This window comes from Argopecten irradians, chromosome 15 (genome assembly GCF_041381155.1).
Source record: "Argopecten irradians isolate NY chromosome 15, Ai_NY, whole genome shotgun sequence".
NCBI lineage: Eukaryota > Metazoa > Mollusca > Bivalvia > Pectinida > Pectinidae > Argopecten > Argopecten irradians.
The window spans coordinates 10,794,436-10,811,101 of record NC_091148.1 but is presented as its reverse complement, the minus strand read 5'-3'; the positions used below and the strand labels follow the sequence as shown (position 1 = coordinate 10,811,101).

At 34.4% G+C, this 16,666-nt stretch overlaps 1 protein-coding gene across 7 annotated transcripts in view; it reads right to left on the bottom strand.

The window, feature by feature from the left end:
- Positions 1-16,666, bottom strand: part of LOC138308960 (kinesin-like protein KIF13A) — a 270,403-nt gene that overhangs the window by 34,559 nt on the left and 219,178 nt on the right. For 5 of the 7 annotated variants that reach the window (XM_069250018.1, XM_069250023.1, XM_069250022.1 and 2 more), the window contains exons 17-23: positions 15,319-15,502; positions 10,684-10,846; positions 7,085-7,261; positions 3,405-3,551; positions 2,640-2,774; positions 2,102-2,272; positions 443-454 (exon numbers count right to left, since the gene is read on the bottom strand). In XM_069250018.1, coding sequence (XP_069106119.1) covers positions 443-454; positions 2,102-2,272; positions 2,640-2,774; positions 3,405-3,551; positions 7,085-7,261; positions 10,684-10,846; positions 15,319-15,502 — 989 coding nt within the window. The remainder of the gene's footprint in view (positions 1-442; positions 455-2,101; positions 2,273-2,639; positions 2,775-3,404; positions 3,552-7,084; positions 7,262-10,683; positions 10,847-15,318; positions 15,503-16,666) is intronic. The other 2 variants (XM_069250019.1, XM_069250025.1) reach the window with 1 other exon arrangement.

Here is a 16,666-nt window from a genome sequence, read left to right as displayed (position 1 = left end):
AGGTTATTTTTAGCTGATGTAAGAAATACAAAGAATACATTTGTCCAACAAATATTTTTAAATTGTAATTACTGTTTACATGGAAATCTTACTGGTCAGGTTAAATACACACTGGATAGTGGTTATTTTTGCAAATCAACATATTTTGCGCAATTTCAATTAAAAGCAAGAATTTCAGCAGTTTAAAATTATGTGATTTTGTATATGGATATACATTTTAACAATTTTTCCATATTTCATAGATCAATTTTTCATGAAATCATGAAAATAACTAGCTATACAAGATTTTATTATATATAAGAAATGATTTGTAGTTGAGAGAAGCGAGGCATAAGTTACTTAGTTTAATCAAGCAAAGCATATCACTTTTTTTTGGGGTAACTTTCAAATGTTAGCACTTTTTCCTGGCGTAACGAGTATATATTAAAGTTCATACACTCACCTTGGTTGCAGCCTATATTACATTTTAAATCAAGACAAAGCTAAAAAATCTGTCTCTCTCCAAAAAATCACAAAAAAATGTAAGAAATGTTCTCCTTTTAATTAAGAAAAAAAAGTTTTCAATAATTACATTATTTTACAAATTGATGAATAAAATGATATATATATTTATATATATATATCTATGATAATTACAGATGCTCCACCACCTCCGACAAGCATAAATCATATTCATCGTTTGAACAATAATTGGTGTTAAATCTTGAACACATATGTCTAATTAACACAAAAAATAATATAAAATAATTTATAATCAGTTACCCATTCCATACAGGATATAGTGCCATGGAATTTTTTCGGGATGCGATTAATTATTTTATTATTTTTTTTTAACTTAAAGTAAAAATAGAAGCTCAAACTTTTCTAAGGTGGTGATGGTGTAAAGTAACTTTTTGTAACTAAACGAAAAATACTAAATCGTGACTGCTCCTGTTTTTGATAGTCAAAAATAACAAGGACATAGTCATTCAGATCCCCCAACGGAGATATCAAAGCTGAAGTAAGTTTGATTGTGGAGACTTATGTATATGAAAAAAAACAGGAAAAAGAAAGTAGAGCTAAAGAAAGATGGAGTATAATTCAAGTAGAGCCGGGCTGCAATTGTTGAATAAGGTATACAGCCTTGACATTTATATTAGACTATATATACAACCTGCTACAAAAATATGATATTTTCAGCAATGTTTCTATGGTTACAGAAAAAAGCACAAAAAGTTGAAATCTAAACATAGCAAAAGGCACTACTAGACCATAAGACCAATGTGTGTATGAAGTTTCGTAGAAATATCTCTACTGGTTTTAGAGTTGTGCTCCGGAAACAATTCTTACACAAAAATATGATATTTTCAGCAATGTTTCCATGGTTACGGAAAAAATGCAAGAAATGAAAACCTAAAAATAGCAAAAAGGCACTACTAGACCATAAGACCAATATGTGTATGAAGTTTCGTGGAAATATCTCTACTGGTTTTAGAGTTATGCTCCGGAAACCATTCGTACGGACGGACGGACGGACGGAACCCATTTGTATATCCACCACCAAATTCGTTGGGCGGGGGATAACAACCATCTGTCGCTGGTGGAGCATCTTTCAGTTTAATTATATGGCAAAACATGATGTAAATAGATAGCTTTTAGTTGTTTACAAATCAATTATAAATCTGGTTTGTTATAAACTGTGTTTTGTAACTGAAATTAAAAATATTGGAAATATTGGCTTATAACTCTGATCTGATAAATGGTGTTTAAAGAAGAAAAAGAATATCAATTTATCTTTGAAATCAAAATAATAAAATTCTGAATAGAGCCTGTTTGTAATTATTGATCCATTTTGAAATTTTTCATGCTAATTATATTTTTTAATTTTATTTTTTTCATTTTTATTGTTAAGTCATGGACTGGTCTGTCTTGTCCGGATCAGGCTTTCAATGAAAAGAATGTTGATGCCAAATCCTGGTTATTTGATGTCACTCCAGCATCCGATAAACAACAATACAAACACAAACAAATATAGACTAAGACACAAAAACAAAACTAATTTTAAGATAATACTTTTTTTATCAACTAAAAATATTTTCCACTCGACTTCAATCCATCTTACCTTACTGTGTTGGAATTTAAATGATATGGAGTCTGATTTTTTGTGCGATGAAGAGTCTGGATGAATCTCTGGTGGAACGACCACCGTATCTTCATTTCCCCAAAATGTGTACTGGCAAAATACAAAGTTAGAGAGAGCTGGGGGCAGGCCCTTAGCACCGGATATACAAATCTGTTAAAAAATAGAAAATTAAAACAATGAAAGAACTGAGGTGAAATAGAGAGAATGGAGATTCACTGGAGATACAAATCTGTGAAAAATAGATAATCAAAGTACTGAAAGTACTGAAATGATATAGAAACAAGAGTATTTATCACCTGGTTTGTAATGCCAAGTGATGTTCTGAATACAGGTTCATTGTTTCTTTTCTTTGGCAATCATCCATTGCAACTACACGTTTTCAAGATTATTCTTAAACAATTGTAGATTTTGTTTTATAAATGACAGGGGAGATAACTGATTGCCACTACAGACATTTCAAATTTATTTTTGAATAGTTGTAGATCATGCTTATAAGGAACAAAGGAGATAACCGTACCCTAACAATCATCGGAGAACCGATTCCCACAGGATCTGGTTCCACCGCATCCTCCGCCTCGTCGTTTGTGTCGGCGTATCTATCCAGGAATGAACCTCCAAGTTTAGATATCTCTACATGTAATTTTCCTGCGATCTGTAACAATGAGAAAGAAATAATTCAAATCTAGCATTGATGCAATGTATGTGCTTTGCAATATGTTGGCTTTGAGATACCAAAACGTCATGGGTATAATACGATTAAATGTCAATTAGTCCCACCTTCCAGTTGCTGTGATATTTGTCATGTCACATTCACCAGAAGGTGGCACTAATCGAAAGTAAATCATACTTTACCTCGTATTGTTTTGGTATTTAGAAACCAATGTATTGGCTAGCCATGTAGGAACATTAAGATTGTAAATTTAGTATTTTCAAAGACAAATACTTCAGAAAGAATTCCACAAATGGGATGAGTTGCCCCAAATTGAATTTTCAAACAGAAACAAATTTTCTATTTTAAAATAACCTTGACGTTAGTTCTTAGGACCTGAAAAGCAATCTGAAGCAAATATACTTTGGTAATGAGAATCTGGATGAAGTTTGAGCTGAAAGTCAATTCAGCATAAAATTTAAAACTATAGAACCTTTTACCTAAGAAACTATTAGGATTCCTTTAAAATCTTGTTGCACAAAAAGTTTAACATCCATTAAAATCTAGTTTCACAAAAGGTCCAATAATCTTAACCTAGTAATACTTCTACATACAGAAAAAAAACAGGCTTACCTCCCCTTGTTGACTAATGATTGGAACTTGGTAGTCGAGTTTGACGTCATGAAACAGACATTCTAAGAAGACATTAGCGACTCCGATAAGATTGTGATTTTCTTGTGACTCATAAAACGGATCTCCTTTCACAGGTGGTCCTTCGTCCTATTTATAGAAAAATATTGTTATATATTAAACAATTTTAAAATATCGTAACACCTCCCTTAGTGACCCACCTGTCTATACAGACAATTTTTCTTAGTCCTTTTTGAGGTGTCTTTAAAGATAGGTATGACTGTACTACTAACATTTGACCTGTGTATAAAGACCACCTGTCTATAAAGACAATTTTCCTTTGTCCTTTTAGATTTAGAGGTGTAGATCATTTTTGAAAGTTTTGATTGCACTTTTAACAAAATCATATTATTATTGGGTAATGGCGACCAAAGTTTTTTAAATTTTTGGAATGATCAAGTATACATGACAAACTGCTAACTATAACTCTACATATATTACACATTTATATATCTCTATATCTCTCAGGTAATTTGAAAGGTTAAACTCATTCACCCCTAATAATTCATAATGAACTCTTCCAGCCTTGGAAATAGAAGGGTTCAAATGGGTCTCTAGGGGCAAATGAGTTAAATGATAGCTTATATACATACTAATCCAGTCATTAAAATATCAAACCATTTATTTTTTTATTTGCATTTTTATTTTTGGTTACCTTAATTTTTTTTGAAAACCAATGTGAATATTTCAAAAAGACATATCTGAATTTTTATCCAATGTTGAATCAATCATAACTATCTTAAGATACCACAATGCACAGAGAACTATTCTGTATTTATATATTACAGAGTTATCTGCCCTTGATAGTAAGATATTACTTGTTGAGTCATATGTTTGTGTGCAATATCGAAAGTTTTTGGGACACAAAATATTCACATGTACACTTATACACAAATGATGTAACAATCAACAACTATCTGCAAGATCAGATAACTCTAACAAATTGCATAGACTTTCTATTAGAGTAATCTCCCTTGCAGGACGGTATCAATTGTGATATCATTATTTGTGAGTAAAATTCACATCATTTTCTCTGTGTAGAATATGATTTCATGCTCAAAAGTACATGGCATCACAATTGATACCTACATGCAAGGGCAGATAACTCTTTTATAATCCAAGAAAGAATTGTACTAAATATTAATTAAAATCTTATCATCAGAGAAGAAAAATAATAACAAGGCAAAATATAACACAATCATTATATCTAAAGTATAGACTACAGAGATTAAGAAATTAAAAAGGTCTAAAAATATTAAAATAAAAGTGCAGGAATAATGATACATCTTCATATTTTCTGGCATGCCCTGAAAAATTATATATGTGTAAAAAATGGACTCATTTTTATCTCCGATGTCAGTGAATGTTAAGGTTTTTTTTTATTGACAAATGTACCAGGTTCAAATTTGAATCTGAAGAGGAATTGGTGTTTAGAAAGATTGCATGTTAGATATTTGATGGTTGGTATAACTGTATGCAGTTTGAGAATAGCTGTAATTTAGATTACAAACAGAGGTATACTATAATGTTATCACCAACTCATAGTATACATTATTTCTATTTAATGACTTTAACACATTCATCCCTGATGACATATTTAGACTCACCTAAATCAATGACTGGATTAGTCTATTATGAAATTGCAGGGGTGGATGAGTTAAATTGAAACATCAGGACAAGAAATTTCGAAAGATTACTTTTTGTCATGCTGATTTTATCACAAAACATTCCATATTAAACTTATGGCTTCGATGGTTTCAAATCAAACATTAAAATAAAAGCTTGAATGACTTTAAAATCAATTAATACTCTCCGAGAGGCTACAACATTCCAATACTCAACTGGGCACAGGATAAAAACCTATCTCATGTTTCAGATGAGATTTCCTGTGAATGACTCCCTCTGGGAAATATACGAAGACATCAATTCGAGAACTGACATCGATATTTACAATTAAATTCTTTGTAATCAAGAACTATTTTAGTTGCTTGCATTGAAATTAATTAATTTAAAAAAAAAATTTGCTGCTTTGAAAAATAATTAAATTGTAGAAATGAAAATTAAAGGACAGACAATCTTAAAAATAAACGCAAAAAAAAAGGGTAATTGTTTCAGCGTTAAATAATCTTGCCACATAAAGGGTTATGCCTCATATAGTGTAATATATCTCTTGGGATGCAGGGAATGATAAAAGTCCAGTAAAAATAAAATGCTGTAAAGAGAGTTTGAAAATTATTTAACAACAAATGCCATATATACATACATAACTAACTGAAACATAATTAATTACAACTACAAATAAACTAAAAAGATATGATGATATTTGATAAATTAAAGATCAATTTTTTTCAAGAGAACCACTGTGGAAGAAATACTTTAATTAAAGTTTGATCAAAATCCAAAAGTAAAATCAAAATATTTTTGAATAATTTGGCAAAAAAAATACACACAATTTAGTAAATTCCAAAATTTGTTTAATCACTATGGTAACAAATGCTTTCCTTTCTTCAGTCACAATGAATGATAACTCATGGACCCCTGAAATTTCATAATGGACTGTTCTAGTCTTTGATTTGGAAGAGTCTAAATGTGTCTTATGGGGTAATTGAGTTAAGTAAATTATACTAATTTGTAGCAGTATTTCTCAGTGGTTCCTCATTAGCACACAATCACTGTCCACCAAGACATCAAAACACCAAAGTCATCACACACAACCAATAAGTTTCAACATTTTTTCTTATTTCCTATTGTATTAGCATTTTACAGAGTTATCTAACCTTGCTGGTAGGTATTGATTTTGAGGTCACGTGTTTAAGAGTGTAACTTCATACTTTTCGGAGAAAACAACGGGAATTGCATCCATAAAATAATGACGTCACAATAGATGTCTACCCACAAGGGAGCTAACTCTGTAATATGCAAAGACGGAAGTCTGCCATTGCATATTATAGATGATTAACCTCCCTTCCGAGCACTGGGAAGTCATTATTTTGTGAACTAAACTCACACCAGTTTTTCTAAAATGTATGATGTTATGTGTGCAAAAACATTACATCAAAATCAAAACCTACCCACAAGGGCAGATATTTTTGTACTATGCAAACTCAGAATATATCCATAGACAGCTGCTTTGTAAGCATCTAGATTTGTAAACTTAAAGAAATTTTCTTTAAAAAAATTGGAAATGAGTTTTGATCGACAGTAGTGATAATGGTTTCAATAGCCCTTGGTTCACATAAATTTGAAAAAAAAATAAAAAATAAAAAATCACAAAGAAAATTCTAAATGCAGACCTAATCTATGATTTTCTTCACAATGACATTGGTGATTTCCTTGAAAGTAGAATTAATTTTCTGATAATTTGTAAATGATTTTTGGATGATTCTAATAAAGATTTAATCTCACTTAACCATACGTTTGGATGACCATGATTATTTCTAAAACAAATATTTTGTTGATTTCGTTGACTTTTCAAGCAATCATTTTGATGACCGAAATGAAAATGTGTGTTGATATTGTTGATTTTCTAAACAAACACTTTGATGACCAAGATGAAAATGTCGAGGTGGACAGCGTTAAATCAAGCCATGCGGTGTGGCCACTAAAAGCACACAATAACAAACCCAGGATTCTGATTCGTGCTCGTCCTCTACCATCATCGGAAGTCCTGTCGCTTTCCTCTCCTCGTACATGTCCCGCATGTCGATGATCTTATTTTCAAACTTTTCCATGGACCAGATTTGGTTCCCTCGGCCCTTCCTCTTGACTAGAATTGCAGGCTCGCTTACAAAGGCTCCTCTCTGAAAATTACAAAAGAATGAAAGTCGATGTTAAAATATCCATGATAATGGTTTTAGTTGCATGTGACGTATAAGGTCGCCTATAAGCTTCACACTAGAATTTTCCTTTAGCTCAGTCGGTACAGCGTCCGACCGTGAAGTCCAAGGTTGTGGGTTCGAACCCAGCTGGTGATACATTACTCTCGCCCTGTTTCCGTACCATCATTAATGTAAGTACAAAATAAAGTACTTATTTACTCATTCACCCCTGAAAATGCATAATGAACTGTTCAAGGCTTTGAAATAGAAGAGTTCAAATGTGTCTCCAGGGGGGAATGAGTTTTATTCGTACAAAATAATGGAAGCATCCCTTAAATGTTTTATCATCAAAATGGAAATTGATCAGAATGAAGACACCTTCGAAGAATCAACACTAAAGTCTTATAAGGGGACTTCTAAAATCATCTTTATATCAAGTCAAAAATAATTCCTCAACTTGTTTCTTTTTAAAAGAATGAATTTTACAGTTTGGTAGTAGGTTTTTTTAATTTCGAACTATCAGCTTCATATCCTTATTGCTATAAAGACCACTTAAGGACAGATAAAAGATGGTCTGTATAGCCAGTTGATCTTTATACACAGGTTGAATTTTGCTGAAATTGGTCACTAGGGACCTTAGAAAAATGGTCTTATTAAGCAGTTGGTCTTTATACAGAGATGGTCGCTAAGCAAGCTTCTTTAAGTTTTAAACTATTGAAATATAAACCTAAATCAAACAATAATTTACAGATTATAATTCACAATTGTTAGATTAGTAAAAGGAAATGTTTTTATTTTTTTATTTTTTTTTTTTTGGAGTGAAATGAACTAGTTACTGAGTGACAATTAATTATTAAGATTGAACTACAAGAATACAAAATAAAATGAAAATATAAAGTAGCTCGGTAGCACAGACTAATGACAATTCTACAGAAAAATCAATTCGACAATAAATTAGCCAATCCTGTTTTTATCACTAAAGATGTCGTTACTGACATGGCCTTAATATTTTCTTTAACACGTCCTAAAACATTACGGTCTATTTATATAGCCGTTTCTAATTTGTCATGGTAACGGCGAGATCACTTAACAAACAACCTAATGTTTACGATAACGTGGAGAATACGTGACGGAAATGTAAGACCGCTTCATTCCCTTGATCACCATTAATTTTATTTCACACAGAGGTGAAGGTCGGATGTTAAGATAACAAGGTGAAGGTCATTCTAATCACTAGGTATCATGTTACTTGTTGATTTCAATTTCAGATTTCATGATCTTGTTTTAAGAATTTTAGAAACTGTCACTCGTCATTATGATGTCGTCAAATTAGGATTTTTGGTGTGAAATTGTCGTAAAAATAACCATATGCTTCAAATTAACGTGTGAGACAAGCAAGCTTCAAAGAGATTCTCGGCCCGATTAGATTAATCTGATCTCCTTGGAGCCTGTCACAAAATCTTGGCAAAAATAATTCTTGAAAATTGATTTTGCTATAAATTCCAATGCTATAGCATGTAAAAGATTTTTGCTAAAACTGAAATATAATTATGAATGGAAACAAGATCATTTGTCAAACTGTAGCCTGATAAACCCCACTTAACCAAAACCCAAGTAACTGTTGTGTAAACCTATTAGTGGATTATATACAGGAATGGATCTTACATATACAAGAGGCCCAGAGGGTCTGTATTGCTACACTGGTGTGTAATGCCAAGTGATTTTATAATGTTCTGAATACAGGATCATTGTTCCTTTTCTGAAGAAATTTAAAGATTTACCCCTAATGTACCTATTTGGCAAAACTGTTTCTGCTCCAGGGGATCAAAGCCAAAATTTATATAAACTGCTGTTCCCTTTCTGGCCAATTTTGGTTACAAAAACAATTCTGCAAAACTCTATGACTATATAGCAGTGATTAAAAGGATTTGTTTATGTAATTTTTTCCAATTTATCTGTAATTTTATTGTGACTACTTATGTGTTAAACTAGCGTATTTGACCCAATAGGTGCCCCTTCCCTATAAGGGCCCATCCCACATTTAGGCCTCAATTTCATTTACCTTGAATCAATTTCAGGCTGAAAATATGAAAACAGTGGTTTTCTTTATTGATTTCTTTCACAAAATGATTTATTGTTTACTTTGTACAATAATTTTATGAAAAGTTAGTCCAAAATTCAGTTCCATTAAGTGCCTTCTTATTTATTTCAATTTTTTCAAGTGCCCTGGGTGCTTTTTGGGCCGAATACTGTTTGTGTCTTTGATGAATCAGAGATTGCTTACACTGGTGGAGCTCATGGTTCAATACTCCCTATATCATTTTTAGAAATTGTTGCTTAAGTGATATTTGCTGTGATAAACTTAAGTGAATTTACTTGCGGTCTCGAAATTCACGAAGTTAAATTGCACATGATAGAAAGTTGGTTTGAAGGATATTGAACATCAAAAAGTTATAGTAAAACATTAGATGGCTAGAGCCCTCAAGACTTAACCATTTCCTGCTCAAACCAATGTAAGGTTATCACTTTGTCGAATCTTCACAGCTCAATGAAAATTTAATCATGGCCACAGGTTTTGAAGGAGAATTTTTTTATCAAGCTTCCCGATCATCAATCGCATATTCGATTGCTCTGACAATCAAAATATCTCCCGAGTGATGTCATGTTTTTAACCATAAAATTGTTACTACATGGCAACAAACGTGTTTGAGCCGCAGATTTTTGTTTAGATATTGGTGGAAAAATTCCCCGAGCCAAAGAAGCATCCAATATTATTATGGGGTTCAAATTATACACCAAAGAGTTATGGTCCTTTGTCATCGCTCTAAAGTTTTGTTATTATCCAAATTATGTCAGAGTTTTTTGTTATTATAAAATATTTAGTGAACGCTATATTGGACCTAGAAGATTGTGTTTTTATTTTTGTATCATATTTTTATGAAATAATTTGTAGAAATTTAATTTAAATGATACATATTTTTTTCTATATAAGCCCCAACCTTGGCAGCCTTTAGCCCTATATGACATGTTTTAGGGACAGTAAATGTTGTTTTTGTGAGAGAAAAAAAGCATTTCTACAGTGAATTTCATGTCCAATCCAAATAACACAAATTCATCTGAGAATTCAGTCATCATCATATATAAAAATTGCCTTAAATAGGCAACCAATCACAGCAGATTCTAACTGCTATCACTGATTTGCAAAATAAACGTTAGACACCTTAACAGTTCAGCTACTAAAACCTTGAGATAGAGGACTATTTCTCTTTTCTTTATGGGACAAATGTACCGAAAAAATTTCTTGTGAACTAAGATGTCTTTATAAGGAGTCTGTTGTTTTCCAATTTCCTAGATAAGATTTGTCATTAGCAAGAGATAAATATAGAAAACTTATTTAGACTTACCCGACGATTTGGGCTGAGATTTGCTGCAGGGATCTGTAGCGTGACTTGGAATTCCGTTAGTTTGCCCATTTCCTGTGCGAGAACATTGGCCTCCCTCACTAAAGAGTTCGCCTTGACGACCTCGTCTCTGAGAATTGCCAGGCTCTGTTTAATAGACTTGTCCCTGGAAACAAGAATTAAATCCACGGTATGATATTGAAAATGCAAAAAAAAATTCAATAAACTTTCTCAGTCGGTAGTAGCAATGGAAATCTGTTTTTAAAATTCAAAGTTGTTTCGCCATTTCCTAGATCATATCTGGGCCATTGATTCCTACAACTTTTTTTATTACTGGAAATATCATAGAAGCTGTCGTATGTTGTTTAGCTATTTCTAAGATCAAATCTAGTAAATTGATTCCTAGACATTCTTTTATAACTGAAAACACCACAGAAGCTGTCGTAAGTTGTTTAGCTATTTCTAAGATCAAATCTAGTAGATTGATTCCAAGTCATTCTTTTATAACCGAAAAACACCATAAAAGCTGTCGTAAGTTGTTTAGTTATTTCTAAGATCAAATCTGGTACATTGATTCCTAGACATTCTTTTATTACTGAAAACATCGTAAAAGCTGTCACTTTATATATATTTTTGATATCATTAATGTTGTTTTAGCATTGTGTCTGTGATGTTATCGCTGCTGTTGTGGTAAATCATTTTGAAACAAGAGGCCCAGAAGGCCTGTAGTGCTCACCTATTTGTAGGTATTACAGTAACAAAAGAAAACAATTTTAGATGTCTTGATCAGGAATAAGGATTTACATGTTAATGATTTATTTCTCCTATTTGGTTCCATCTTTCTGACTACATTTGTGGAAATAATTTAGGGTTACCATTCACACAAAATCTTAAATTCAATTGGTGTGTTGTGGGGCAGGGGTGGGGGTAGAGTTGGAATGGTAAAGTGGTGGTAGGGGGAGGGGATTTTGTATCTTCTGGGGCGAGGGTGGTGTAGTGATGGTAGGTGGAGGATATTTTGTATCTAAGGGGGTGGAGGGAGGTTGTGTGGTGTGTAGGGGTAAGGGATTTTGTATCTTCTGGGGTTGGAGATGTGGAGTGGTGGTAGGGAGAGGGAATTTTGTATCTTCTGGGGCGAGGGTGGTGAAGTGGTGGTAGGGGGAGGGTTTGGGGGGGGTATCTTAAGGGGTGGAGGGATCTAGGGTTGGAGGTGTGTGGTGTGTAGGGGTAAGGGATTTTGTATCTTCTGGGGTTGGAGATGTGGAGTGGTGGTAGGGAGAGGGGATTTTGTATCTTCTGGGGCGAGGGTGGTGAAGTGGTGGTAGGGGGAGGGGATTTTGTATCTTAAGGGGTGGAGGGAGGTTGTGTGGTGTGTAGGGGGAGGGGATTTTGTATCTTCTGGGGCGAGGGTGGTGTAGTGATGGTAGGTGGATGATATTTTGTATCTAAGGGGGTGGAGGGAGGTTGTGTGGTGTGTGTGGGAGTAAGGGATTTTGTATCTTCTGGGGTTGGGGATGTGGAGTGGTGGTAGGGGGAGGGGATTTTGTATCTTATTGGGGTGAAGGGAGGTTGTGTGGTGTGTAGGGGTAAGGGATTTTGTATCTTCTGGGGTTGGGGATGTGGAGTGGTGGTAGGGAGAGGGGATTTTGTATCTCCTGGGGTGGGGATGGTGAAGTGGTGGTAGGGGGAGGGGATTTTGTATCTTAAGGGGTGGAGGGAGGTTGTGTGGTGTGTAGGGGTAAGGGATTTTGTATCTTCTGGGGTTGGAGATGTGGAGTGGTGGTAGGGAGAGGGGATTTTGTATCTCCTGGGGTGGGGATGGTGAAGTGGTGGTAGGGGGAGGGGATTTTGTATCTTAAGGGGTGGAGGGAGGTTGTGTGGTGTGTAGGGGTAAGGGATTTTGTATCTTCTGGGGTTGGGGATGTGGAGTGGTGGTAGGGAGAGGGGATTTTGTATCTTCTGGGGTTGGAGATGTGGAGGGGTGGTAGGGAGAGGGGATTTTGTATCTTCTGGGGCGAGGGTGGTGTAGTGATGGTAGGTGGAGGATATTTTGTATCTAAGGGGGTGGAGGAGGTTGTGTGGTGTGTGGGAGTAAGGGATTTTGTATCTTCTGGGGTTGGTGATGTGAAGTGGTGGTAGGGGGAGGGGATTTTGTATCTTCAGGGGGTGGAGGGAGGTTGTGTGGTGTGTGGGGGTAAGGGCTTTTGTATCTTCTGGGGTGGGGGATGTGGAGTGGTGGTAAGGGGATAGGATTTTGTATTTTCTAGGGTGAGGGTGGTGTAGTGGTGGTAGAGAGAGGGGATTTTGTATCTAATGGGGTAGAGGAAGGTTGAGTGGTGGGGGGAGGGGATTTCTTATCTCAAGGGGGTTGGGGGTAGGAGGGAGGTACAGTGGTGAAAAGGAAGGAAATTTTCTTTCTTCAATCTAATGACATTAATCAAACAATTCTATAACACCCTCGTGGGCCTTGCCCAATCGGTACATGGGACACTCTAAAGGCTGCTGCAGGACGAAGATAATGAAACATGCAGTGATTGAATGCTGGGCACATCCACAGAGTCTGATAAAACCTGACTCCAACCGTCTAATCCAGAGATATCATATTGGCGTCTGTACCCACACAATTCAGGTTTACCTGTACTTGTGAGGCTTCCTAATACTGGTTTAGAGTAGGCTCCACTGGAAATGTACAGATTCCTCTGACAGCAGAAATTCACCAGCGACGACAAATATCAAAACACCTCACAAACCTCATATATACCAAAGATACCTATTTACACTGGAAACATGTCTATAAAGGACACCTCTATATGAAGGACACCTGTGTATAAAGGACACTTTTCTATAAATCGCATCTTTATTTAAAGAACATTTTTCTACAAAGGAGATCTTTATATAAAGGACACTTGCCTACAAAGGACACATCTATATATATAAGGACACTTGTCTATAAAAGATATTTCTATTATATAGGACACTTGTCTTTAAAGGACATATCTATATAATTCAGAAGGACACCTATCTAAAAAAAACTCAATATAAAGAACACCTATCTCTAAAGAACATCTCTGTATAAAGAAAACCTGTCTATAAAAGACGCCTCTATATAAAGGACACTTCTATATATATAAGGACACTTGTCTATAAAATATACTTCTAATATATAGGACACTTGTTTTAAAGGACATATCTATATAATTTAGTAGGACACCTATCTCTAAAGAACATCTCTGTATAAAGAAAACCTGTCTATAAAGGACACCTCTATATAAAGGACACTTCTATATAAAGGACACTTCTATATAAAAGACACTTGTCTATAAAAGATCAAGTCCATATAATAGGCACCTCTGTTTATAAAGGAAAACTTATAAAAATGATAAACCTAAGTTAAGTTTTGATCACTCCACTAAACTCAAGTTACAGATCACACGAAACACTTTGGATATAAAGCCCCTGCACCATACCCATGAACAGTGATTTGTGTATACGTAGACTGTACTATTAATTTCAAATACTACTACAGCAAATTTCAATGTTGCCATGGTGAAACTGTAGACTTATCCGATGACCAATTTCATTACACCCAAATTTTGTTATTGCTGTTTTCGTAAACTAATTAATTCAATTCATTTTGTTCTATTCAAGCGCCATTTAATTACAAGTTCCTCAATATCTTGTGAAAGCCGTTCCGATAGCTAGACACAGAACATAATAACATTCATCCATCTATATACACATGTGTTGTCGTTTCTCAGGTTATTGCAGTGACAGTCAAGATGTTTGGAGAATTAGATTACTTTATTCTCTATTCTTTTGTTTTTGTTTTTCCAGAAGAAAGAGGAGAATAGTTCCTTGCAGATTGTTCTCTTTATATATATTGTAATTCGGAAACTGCTATTTATATATGCATGCAGTATATATGATTCAACCACATTCATAATAAAGTATTTGACCCAATAATCGCCCATCTCCCTTTTGAGGCCTCAGTGTCAATTGCCCGGCATAAGACCAAGACTATCAAAACTGTATTTGGTTTCGGAATAATTTTGTCTTTTTAAGCAAATTTTCATTTTTTTCATTTTTTTTAACGTCCTGGGCGTTTATTAGATCGAATACAGTATTTCATGGATCAAAATGTAGTTGTCTATTCAATACACAGTCAAAGTGAATGCCTCTTTATAAAGACCACCTCTATTCCTTTTGCTGGGCTTTATAGAGAGTTTTGACTGGATTACAAATCATTTATATTCAACACTGTGCTGTGGGTTGGGCATTATACCATATTTGACACAAGAAGCACCCAAAGCTCTTTTATTTTTCAAGCGCCCTGGGCATGTATTGGATCAAATATGTTGTATATTGAATTTTAATACATATTAAAAATATCAAAACTGTGTAGGTTTCTTTGATTACTTTCACAAATTCATTTATGATTTCCTTGTATGAAAACTGTATGAAGACTATTCCAAGTATCATTCAATTAAGTATCCCCCTTATATTTTAAATGTTTTTATCGCCCTGGGCACTAATTGGGTCAAATACAGTAATTTTTTCTGTGACATCAGTAAAAATGAGGCTTAAAAAAAGAGAAAGGGCCAGTGCTGATTGGATAGAATACGGTAATAAGAATTTTACCTTTGTTGCGCCCACTCTTGATACTTCCTCTGAATGCTACTCTGGGCGGAGATTGACCCCGTAGGGGTCAGCATGTTGGGGCTCATCGGGAGGAAGGGCATCGAGGGAGTCCCCGGGGACATAAGCTGGCTCCTCAGGATCTGCATCTGTCTCTCATAGCTCTGCTTCTGTTTCTCTAGGGCCTCTGAAAACAGACGATACGAATGTTGTTACTGCATAGAGCGCAATAAATTTGCAGGGTCAATATTTCGCCATGTTATATAATGGCCATATTCATGGACATTTAATTTCACAGTTCAATAATCCCTATAATTAATGAATTTATATGACTCTTTTGGTCTTAGGTATATCTTGCTGGTTTTTAGAAATCTGGGATTCAAAAAAAAAAAACCGCTGGCATAGCAAAAATAAACCCCTGGTAAAATTTATATATGGACGGACTTATATAACCATATTGGAATACCTCAATCACAATGAAAGATTTTGGCTGGTTAGTATAATGCTTGCTGAGTACTAACCTGCTAAAATATTTGACAAAGATTGACATGTTCTCTTAACACCACCCAATCAAATTTATATGTTCCCAAATTTGCGTTTCGTTTGCGTTTGCGTTATTTCCGTTAGCAATCGTTAGCGTTAGCAATCGTTTATCGTTAATCGTTATCGTTTGCGTTAGCAATCGTTAATCGTTAGTTGCGTTTACAATCGTTTGCGTTAGAAATCGTTTGCGTTAATCGTTAGCAGGACCCACTTCCGCTAACGTTAGCCACTAAAAATAGAACCAAATGCCGGTGAGATGCTTTGACGATCCGGATATGATATTACGTTTACCGCTTCGTGTAGAAGCGATTATCATAACATCTATGAAATAAAAAAAAATATGAATAAAGTGTATTGTATTGCATTCTATATCTCTTTTGGATGTATTTATGTTTGTTAGATGTGGTTGAAATAAAAATATGTACAGTAACAAGATCGCATACATGACGTACGCTCCTATCTGTGAAAACGTTCTGAAATACTCGTATCTAAATGACATTTCAAAACTTAATGTGATTATCACTTTTTTACTATTATTATCAGAAACGTAGTTACTATGATTTCTGCGAAATCAATTCAAATATTAACGAAACTGTCTTACAGAATATTAATGTCAAAAGCATTATTTTAGAAAGAATCCACGACAACTGAAAGATTACACAAGAAAATAGCTAAACAGATAATAAAAATATAAAAATGTTATTACAGACACGCTGCATAATATTCTTCTTGTTATGTTAAATATTATCAATGTACGAAGAACGCAAAAATGACTCGGGAGATTTGTAAACAAATTCGTGAAAAAAAA